Source organism: Mastomys coucha, unplaced genomic scaffold, assembly GCF_008632895.1.
Source record: "Mastomys coucha isolate ucsf_1 unplaced genomic scaffold, UCSF_Mcou_1 pScaffold20, whole genome shotgun sequence".
In the NCBI taxonomy this organism is placed as follows: Eukaryota; Metazoa; Chordata; class Mammalia; order Rodentia; family Muridae; genus Mastomys; species Mastomys coucha.
Genome location: NW_022196903.1, coordinates 120,898,974 through 120,909,078, shown reverse-complemented (window position 1 = coordinate 120,909,078; position 10,105 = coordinate 120,898,974). Strand labels below are relative to the sequence as shown.

The 10,105-nt window shown below is 52.4% G+C and overlaps 1 protein-coding gene across 9 annotated transcripts in view; it reads left to right on the top strand.

Moving 5' to 3' along the window:
• The window catches only part of Tspan9 (tetraspanin 9), a 183,063-nt gene extending 176,649 nt beyond the window's left edge, over nucleotides 1-6,414 (top strand). For all 9 annotated transcript variants that reach the window (XM_031383538.1, XM_031383539.1, XM_031383541.1 and 6 more), the window contains 6 exons: nucleotides 383-574; nucleotides 859-933; nucleotides 1,180-1,281; nucleotides 1,866-1,997; nucleotides 2,434-2,517; nucleotides 3,283-6,414. In XM_031383538.1, the coding sequence (XP_031239398.1) occupies nucleotides 383-574; nucleotides 859-933; nucleotides 1,180-1,281; nucleotides 1,866-1,997; nucleotides 2,434-2,517; nucleotides 3,283-3,354 (657 nt within the window). In that variant the 3' untranslated portion in view covers nucleotides 3,355-6,414. The remainder of the gene's footprint in view (nucleotides 1-382; nucleotides 575-858; nucleotides 934-1,179; nucleotides 1,282-1,865; nucleotides 1,998-2,433; nucleotides 2,518-3,282) is intronic.
• Nucleotides 6,415-10,105: the final 3,691 nt, after the last annotated feature.

The window sequence follows — 10,105 nt, the reverse complement described above, 5'->3', positions numbered from 1 at the left end:
CCCCCCCCCGCCTCCCGCCGTGTAGACCAACCAGTCATATCTCCCCCAGCCTCCCTTCTGAGCATGGGAGCCTCTCTGCCCAGACGAGTAACCTGAGTGTACATTTATGGAGTTTTTTGGTTTTCCCTTTGTCTCACTGAAGTTGATCTTCAGAGAGACCTCATGAGGTTTATGAAGCTGCCTCACCCTGTTCACAGGAGGGGAGGCAGAGGCATGCAGTGGCAAGGGGGTATGTCATAAGCCTTGGGTCGGTGACAGCACCTGGCTTTTTATAATCATCTTGTATCTCAGAGTCAGGAGTGGGAGACATGCACGGGGGCCGGGTGGTCTGGGAGATGAATATAAGAGCGAGGCTGTTCTAACCGGTTTCTTCTCTTTCCAGCTCTGTGGCTGTGGACTGCTCGGAGTGGGCATCTGGCTCTCTGTGTCCCAAGGCAACTTTGCCACCTTCTCCCCCAGCTTTCCCTCGCTGTCTGCAGCCAACCTTGTCATCGCCATAGGCACCATTGTCATGGTGACGGGCTTCCTGGGCTGCCTGGGGGCCATCAAGGAGAACAAGTGTTTGCTCCTCAGCGTAAGTTAGACCTCATGTTCCCTCCAGTGCTTTCTGGGTCTCCCTAGCTCAAGTCCACAGAAATTGCTTCCATAGTGTTCTGTCCCTAGCCTTGGGCATCCTTCTCTCTCTCTGACACGTGGTCTGTCTGGGTTTGCTTAGGAGTAGGTGATGCCTCCCAGCCTGGGAACCCTGCCCTATCTCTTACCTCCCCTCCCCTGTCCCTGCCCCATTCTCTGTCACCCCACCCCCCACCCCGGGCCATTGCCACTACCCTGGACCCACGCTTGCACTTATCTTTCCAGTTCTTCATCGTGCTGTTGATCATCCTGCTGGCAGAGTTGATTCTGCTCATCCTCTTCTTTGTCTACATGGACAAGGTAAACCTTGCAGAGTAGGGCAAGATGGACGGTCACACCGCCCCAGGGTTGGACCAGGCCAGGGGAAACACTGGCTAACAGATCCTGCGGATTGGTCTGCAGGAGGCCTAAAGGTCTCACCCTAGCCACTTCCCCTCCCCATCTACAAACACTGCTTCAGCATTCTCAGTTGGCCTGGTTTGGGTTAGGGAAGAAAGGCAGTGATCTGGTCTCAGCCAACTGGTGGTGTTGTCCCTCGTCTGCCAGGTGAACGAGAATGCCAAGCAGGACCTGAAAGAGGGGCTGCTGCTGTACAACACTGAGAACAACGTGGGGCTCAAGAATGCCTGGAACATCATCCAGGCTGAGGTGCGGCTTGGGTCTGTGCATGGCATAGGATGGGGCAGCCATAGGGTGCCTGAGCTGTTGGGAGAACCATCCCCACTGGGCATTGGCCTAAACATGAAGAGTCAGACAATAGGATAGGATGCTACTGGGGAAGAGTGAAGAGATGGGCGCATGAGGCACATGACATGGGCCTCAGGAGTGGGCGGGCCTAATGTGGTGAATGACAGGAGTCCCCAGACCACGTTTGACTCAGGTGACAGGCTCTGATAGTAACAGGAATACAAGCCTCTGTTCCCCCATGCACACCCCACATAGACCCTGGCGATCAGCTTGGGAAAGTCCATACCGCAAAGGAAGGAGGTCAAGGTGCCAGTGAGCAAGTACTGGGCTGGGCTCTTCCACCCCACCTCTGGTGCCCAGCCCAGAGGGGCAGCAGCCTTGCCCTCTCCCCCTGCTGGCATAGGAAAGGAGAGTCACTTACTACCTCTGGGGACCTGGCTGCAGCTCACAGAGGGGACAAGGAGACATTCTTTTTTCCCATCCCTGTGTTCTTGGGTGGGTGGCTGCCTTGGTAGGGTTGACACATCCAGCCTCATGTCCCACAGATGCGGTGTTGTGGGGTCACTGACTACACAGACTGGTATCCAGTGCTCGGGGAGAACACCGTTCCTGACCGATGCTGCATGGAGAATTCCCAGGGCTGTGGTCGCAACAGCACCACCCCCTTGTGGAGAACGGTGAGACTAGATATCAGTGCCTCGGGCTCACTGATCCCATGTGCACTGGGTGTGCCTGGCAGGAGGAATGATAGGAATTAGTTCACTGTGGGATGGGGAGAGGGGTACACTGGAGTGAAGGCAACAGTGCTGTGTGTATGTGTGTGTGTGTGTGTGTGTGTGTGTGTGTGTGTGTGTGTGTGTGGACACGCACATATGTGCCGGACCCACACTTGGGATTCAGAAGGTAAGGGATTGGATGGGGTTGGGGCAATGCAGCTGCCTGTTGTAAGTGGAGCCTGGGGGTTGGATGTTGCTACTAGGGAGGACCAGGGCCTAAGGGTAGTAAGGGACTAGAATTCAGAATAAAGACAGGGGCTAGAGCAAAATGAAGAAAGGGTCAGACCGTTGCAATGCAGCATCGTGCCAGGACCTTACCCTGTGCTTCACTCCCCAGGGATGCTATGAGAAAGTAAAGCTGTGGTTTGATGACAACAAGCACGTACTGGGCACCGTGGGCATGTGCATCCTCATCATGCAGGTGAGGAGACCTCAGGCGCCCCGACTGGATGGATGAGCGCCTGAGCCACTGCCAGGCTGCAGAGCTCTGAGTCAGGTCACAGGCGGTGAGCAAGGTGGTGCTTAGTGTTAAGTGGGACCCGGACCAGATGTTGAAGCCAGTGTCACCTGACACGCTCTCCATGACAGCCCAAGGTATTCAGTGTCCCTGGGTCACCAGCTTTACTAATGACATGTGGCACCTTGGGCGAAGCCACAGGTGGCCTCTGCCTGCACCTCTGTGTCTCCACCCACTCTCAGGGCTCTGGCCAAGGAGCATAAATGAGATTTGATGTTGTACAAGACACTTAGCAAAAGACATCACTTAACGTATTCTAGAACCAAACAGAGCTTGTTGGCATGAATATCAATGACTCCTGCACTCCCTGCTCCCTTCTTCGCTCTCCTGCCTCAGCTCCTCTTACCTCCATGGAGGGTCAGGTCCTGTATGCACTCTGCCTTCTCCCCATGCCCCAGAAATATTATTACATGAGTAGCCTGGGATCTTTGGCCTTCTGCACACGTGGTTCAAAGGGACTGAGGTCCATCCCCATGTGTGCAGTTCCAGGCTGGGTCTCGAGGGTGGCTTCTGAGACCATGTTTTCTTTGTTTTCTGGCTCATTTCCCAGCACACTAGGTTATGCACACTTTACATTAGGTTCTCTAGGGCAGTTCCAAGCTTATGAAACTGAGGCCTGACCCCAGGCCATGAGAGCATCCCCTTTAAAGTTCTCTCCTTGTCTTCCAGATCCTGGGAATGGCCTTTTCCATGACTCTGTTCCAGCACATCCACCGGACGGGTAAAAAGTACGATGCCTGAGCGAGCGTCTGGCAGCGCCTGGCTCCACCCGGACACTGTGTGTGCCAGGGAAGAAGACCTGACTTGTGTCTCCTGCCTGCTCTCAGATGGCCACCCTGCACCACCTGCCGGCCTGCCCTTTCCTGCCCACATCCTTGGCCTTAGACCTCATGGAGGGCAGAGGCCCAGGGAGGAGGCATCATGCAGAGACCTCAGGGCTTGGGCGCCTGGATTCCTGCCCCTGCATATTTGCCAAAGACGCCAGGGTGGGCAGGGTGTCAGCGAGGAAGACCCTTCAATGATGGGTTTCTGCCCCTGGCCTCTCTCACATTGACACTTGTTCCTGTGTGGATGGAGAGTCTGTCCCACGGAGGCCACTGCCATCCATGGCTGCCCAGCCAGAGAGCCTGCCATGGTGCAGTGTGGCACCGCCAGGTCAGGCCCCCGGAGCACCCTGCCTGGGTTTTTATACTATAGTGTAACTTTTTTTTTTATTTTACTCTGATTATGATTATTCAGGAATATTATCTCTCAGCTAAGTTTAGGGTTAGCTTTCTGATTTATAACTTTTTACTGTGTTGATTTCCATAATGGTTTGAGTTTCCTTTTCCTGTGGGTGGGGTTGGGTAAGGAGAGAGGACCTCCATCCACTTTCAGTCAGGATACACCACTGTGCAACACTCATGAGGCTGTAGGGTGAGAAGTGCCAGCCTTTTTTCCAGGGCTCACCTCGAGGGAGAGGGTGCAGCCATGATCTGGAGACCGTAGATGAGGCCAGAAGAGGCTGGTGGTGTACAAAGCATGGGGCATCTTACTCTGGGGTGAGAGGATGCTGCCTGAACCGGGAGCCATATCAGCAGGGCATGCTTAGGTCAGGGGACAGTGGAATACTTTACTAGGAAGAGGGACAGTCGAGACAGTTTGTGGCATTGCCTCCTCCTCCCTCGGTCCTGTGTGGGCTTCCCCCTGACCCATGAGCATCCTGCATCCCAAATGGTCACTCTCAACACATTCCTGCTGCAAATTCCTCTGGTTCAGAACCAGCTCTACTCACCCGGGTCTGGACATTGGAAGCAGACATGTTCCTCTGCCCAGACTGAAACAGAGTCTCAGGATTACCCAGGAAAGAAGGCAGAGTTGGTGGCATCCATGGGCCGACCCCCACCAGATTCACTCAGTTGTGTACTGCCCTGCTGAGGGGAAAGGAAAGAGCCATGAGGTCTCAGGACCATTCCTCCTTAGGATCCATCGCTGTTCACACTGGGGGGCAGGCACTGCATCCCATGTAACCTCAAAGAGAAGATTCAGAAACTCTGAGAAGTCAGGCTTCCATTGCCCCTGCATCACTGAGGAGAAAACCCTCAATAGATGCCCAGTGCTTGGCATGGGCGGTGGAGGCTGGCCGGATCCCAGGCTGTAGCAGCAGCCTTGCCAGCACTGATACCCAGCGTGTCCTTCCGTAAAGACGGACCTGTGGAAGTGACCGAGCACCCATCTGGGATCCAGAGCACCTCATTCTCGGGCCTTCATGTAGTAGCTGCTTTTCTCACGCCATTTGCCTCACTATTTCCTACCCGGCCAGGTCTTCCCCAGTCTAGCCACGACATCCAGCCAAGTCTATAAGCCCTCTGACCTTGAATAACAGACAGTGCATGGCCAGGGGTGTGGAACTGGGAGGTGAGAGGATAGCAGGAAGATCCCAGCAGATTGGTCCCAGAAGTTGCCAGTTCTAGGAGATGGAATTGTGTTATTGGAGGAATGGCGGTCACGTCTGTGGGACATCCCAAGAAGCAGAGTTCAGGTAGACCCATTAAACAGTCAGAAAACAAGTGTGGCGCCTGCCGCATGGTGAGCGTGGATGGGTAGGGTGGGTGTTTAGACTTTCATGAATGTCCCAGTACCCTAGGAGGCACTTTCCCTTCCTGCCGCCTCACGTCTCTAGAGTGCTTCGGGGTGGTGCTAGTCCCTGGAGCCTTAGCTGAAGTCGCCCTCCCTCACCAACCCCACCTCAGCTGCCTGTTCAGCAGGGCCAGACCATAAGTCCCAAACTGCCTTTTTTTTGTTTTAGCTGTGTGTGGCTGCGTAGTCATCTGCAGTCTTCATGGGGCAGGGGTCTCCATGCCCAGAGTGGATGTCCTGAGACCCTTGCTTGTCTAGGGGGAAATGGCCCTCATATGCTAGAATGCCCCACGGAGGAAAGCCAGGGGGCTAGAATGCCACACGGAGGAAAGCCAGGGGACGTGGCTCAGCTCTTCTCCAATACTCTGAGCTCTGAGCTGACTAAGGTCCTGCCGTGAGATCTCCCTTGCCTAAAGCAGAGCCTCTTCCTTTCAGGTCCCACACAAGCAGTTTTCAGACCTGACTTTGAAAGTCTTCTTGGTTTGCCGGGGACCTCAAGGAAATGCCTGACGTAGCCCTTGGCGTTTCTCCAAGGCCAACTGACTGGCAGTGGGGCTCAGAGGGTAGGGTCTGGAAACTGCTCTCAGACGACTGACAGATGTCAGGGTGCAAGTCTCCTTGCACCTCTGTACTCTGAGCTGGCACAGCGTCACCCTGTCTCTCCACCAGCCTGGACCAGCACCTCAACTGTCCCCCTTGCACATGGCTCTGGCCTGACTTAACATTAAGTGGTCAAGCCTCCAGCTCACTTCAGATGGATGGAATTGGTTATCCCCTCCTCTCTGGCCCCCTGCCCACCCTCTGGTGGAGGTGCTAACTAGCAGGGACATGGCACAGGACAGAGAGCCGGGTGCCAGATGCTTGGGGTCTGTTCTTTGCCCCCACAGCCCCTGGCACCCTTCTCATGTTCCTGTTTTCTCATTTCCCTCCCCTCCTCCATGATGGTGGTGTTCTGGCCTCCCGTCCCTGAGTGGGCATTCTGAGGAGTGAGGCCTTTAGGCCTCCACTTGCCTTGCTGTCCCTGGGTGGCCAGAGAGCCAGGAGTGCACGCTTATTGGTTTCGAATGCACTTTCTGCTTGCAATGCCTTGTCTGCATTTCCTTCATCCCAGGTCCCGCTTTAACAAACACAATGTTTTTAGCATGTTTTTAAATAAAAACTGATCATGTGTCAAAAGGACAAGCAGACTGTTATTTAGTGGTGTGTTTTCTCACCGGAGCCATGACCAGGATGGATGGACCCAGAGGAAGACCAGACAATCAGTCCCCTATAAGAGGACCTCATCTCTTTCCTGTGGCCTGGGTTTCAAATTTGCCAGGGTGAAGGGATCTCTGTCCCCTCTATGGAGGCCTGGGGAATCCTAAAACATAGACCTCTTGGTGTCTGACACAAGCTTAGGCGTTTCCAGGGACCAAAGCCTTCTGCCTGAGAGGCTGTCATTTCACCTCAGTGAAATGTCATCTCAGTGTCACCCGCAATTGGCTGGTCCTGTGGGAGGAGTGAGAAGCAAGCCCTTACTTCCTGTGGGCGAAGGCTATCGGGATAGGTACACTCTTACCCCAATCCTTCTGCTGCTTGTGAAGGTTCCTCTGGGCATGGCGTCTTTTCCAGGAGTATGGGGACCTCATGATGTCCTTTGTCCCAGGCAACATCCTTTGAGATAGCTTCAGACACCCTCCAAGGAAGTCTAGAAATAAGAGTCCGAGGATAGTCGTAGAGGAAGCAGAAGCATAACTTAACTGACAGACATGCCAGCCAGTCTGGGGGGGCCTCAGTGCCTCCCTAGTGCCATAGTCTCCTGCTGCCTCCGTTGGGTTCTGTCTTCAGGGCAGATGAAGGCAGCCCGGAGTTTCCTCTGTCCAGGGTCACCGAGTGCCACAGGGGCATCTAGAGGATGAAATGGAGGTGGGACACTCCCAAGCCACTCCAGATGTGTGGCAGTGGCTCCCTCTCTCGAGGGAGTGGCCAGGTTGGCACCACATTGTCTCAAAGCATCAACCTGCAGTGGTATGCTTCCAGGACTGTCTCGAGTTTTGGGTTAGGGCCAAAGGTCTAGCTAGAATCCCTGGGAACCTCCCTAGACTTCTTCAGAGTAATCCCCATCTGTTGAGGGTCAGCTGGGTCATAGGACTTGGCAAGGAAGCGACTTTTCATCTGTCCATTTGCTCCTACACCTGTCCCGGGTGTGGCCACATTTGCTGGTATCTGCCAGGTCAGTGTGCTGTCTGTCTACTGGTGGTTCACTATGGCACAGTGACCCCTTTGTTAGTCCTTTGAGTAAATGAGCCAAGCCAGAATAGTCAGGGGCCTCTAGAGTCTTCTGATGACAGGCATAAAGTCAAGAGGATCATGGGAAGGAGTGGCTTAGATCACTCTGGAGACCTCTTGATTGATTCCCCCATTGACCTGTGAGGTAGCAGAACAGCCTCCCCTCTGTGCTCGGTGAAGACAAAGACCAGCTCAGGAAGGAGACCTAAACAGGCATGGCACCCATAGACAGTGCTACCAGACCTCGGAGCCAGACCAGGACAGCATACACAAAAAGTCACCTACAGACATGAATTCAGATTTGTACCTAATACCTACTCCGAGGGGTGGATGTCACAGAGCCAGCCAACTAATGGGGGAGGTCACAGTGGAGACCAGAAGGTTACACTAGTAATGGTATTGTCAGGATTCAGAATGGCTGTGGGGGTCAAGCCATGGCCCCAATTTGCCTTGTGAGGCTTTCTAGAGGAGATTCTGTTGAGGCTAATATAAAATAATAGTTAACTTGGCCAGGGGTGCAAGGGAGCACCTGAACACAGCAGGTAGAAGGGGAGTGTCTGGAGGGAGAGGTCCCTCTCCTCTGTACAACCTCATGAACCAGATCACGAGCCCAAACTTCTATGCAGGAGTAATAGAACTTGAGGTTTTAAGCACAAATCAAGGTGTTCAGCCTTGGCCTTCAGTGGGATATCTGGCTGAGAAGGGACAGCCTACCCTCAGGGATTTAGACAGGAGATGAGCTGTGGGAGTTAATTAGATGTCCATTCACCCCACATCACACTCAACGTGGACAGATGACTAGTCATTTGCACTGATAGATGTGTGTGTTATTTATCTGGCAGAAGCACCTTAAGGAAGGGAGAACTCCTTTGGGCTCACAGTTTGCCAGTGAAGTCCATCATGGTGGAGAATGCACGGCGGCAGGATGTGTAGGAGCTAGCTGCTCTGTGCTTGTAGTCAGGTAGCAGAGAAAATGAATGTTGGTGTACAACATACCTTTCTCTATCTGATTTGGTCCAGGATCCCAACCCATAGAATGGTGCCACATTCAGGGTGGTCTTCTCAGTTACATCCCTGTAGGCATGTCCAGAGGTGTTTTCATGGTGATTCTAAACCCAGTCACGTTGACACTAAAGATGAACCACAGCAATGACAGATCAAATTGTCTGGCCCTGACTGCAAGAGGTGGCAGAAGTTCTTGTGTGACATAGCTGGATCTCGGTGTTTGCACTGCAACTCAGACTTGCAAAACACACCCACAAACATCACTCAGATCCTCCAGACCCCAGGCACCTTCCTCATCCGCACGGCTAAGTTTCACCATTAGAGGAAAAACCATGGAGAGAGGCAGAGCAGTAATTTGGGAACTGAAGGACTGGATTCCCTTTCTGCTCTGCACTTGGTGTCCATGGGAGCCCCAGCCAGTCTCTGAACTTGTCTTGACTTTGCCATCGACAAAGTGAGAATAATGCCCATCATACAGATATATAAAGATGACATAAAAGAATTTATGTTCCACTAAGCTTCATCCAACATCAAGAACAAAATCGGGGGAGTGAGGGAGATGGCTCAGTAGTTAAGAGCTTTATATTCTTGCACAGGACCCAGGTTTGGTTCTCAGCCCTCACATGGTGTCTCACAACCATTCATAATTCTAGCCTGAGGAGATCCAAAACCTCTTCTGACTTCTGTGGACACCAAGCACACATCTGGTGCAGATGTCTTCATACAGGAAAAAGACACATACACATAAAAATGAAGATAAACCTTTAAAAATTTTTAAAAGAAAAAAATCATGTTGTTGGCCACAAAATGGTTGGGTCATTGTATTAAATGAGACAGATTCATACAAATATCACATTTTTTTGGTATGTGTAATCTAGATTTTATTAAAAGACAAAACTATAAGGAGGTATAAAGGGGAGGGACCAGAGAGGACACAAGAGAAGGATGACCACAATATGGTCTAAATCTCCCTTTATATGATGAATGCACACTATTAAACTTGGAGGGGCTGGAGAAGTGGCTTAGCAATTAAGAGCATTGGTGTCTCAGATCCCAGAGGTCCCAGGGTTGATTCCCAGCACCCACATGGGCAGCTCAGTAACAGGGAAACTGATGCCATCTTCTGGCTTCTATGGACACCAGGCATGGACACCATGAACAGAGACAACCACATACATGAAATAAAAATAATAAAAAGGTATAAAGGCATCCAGCTTGTTCCTGGACCAGTGCAAATACTGAGGCAGGGTCCCAAAACTAAAGGCAGGGTCCACAGAAAAGCATTACCCGGGTTGAAAGCCAGGGACACAGGAGGGTGATGTGGAGAGGGGAGTAGATGTTTTTAGGGAGAGATGGAGGGAGAGACAGAAGGAGAGAGAGAGAAAAAGGGCGGGGGTGGGGGAGAGTGTACTGGATAGGCATCCAGGGCCTTAGCTCAGCTCCAGCTGGCTCAGCACCACCACTCAATAATCCACAGAAGTCAGATTAAATAAATGTCATTCAGACACAAAAATATTGACATTTTGCCCATCCCTTCAAGCATTCAGCAAGATGGGGAGGCTTTCTGGATTTGCTGAGTCTGACAGTCATGAGATGGCCC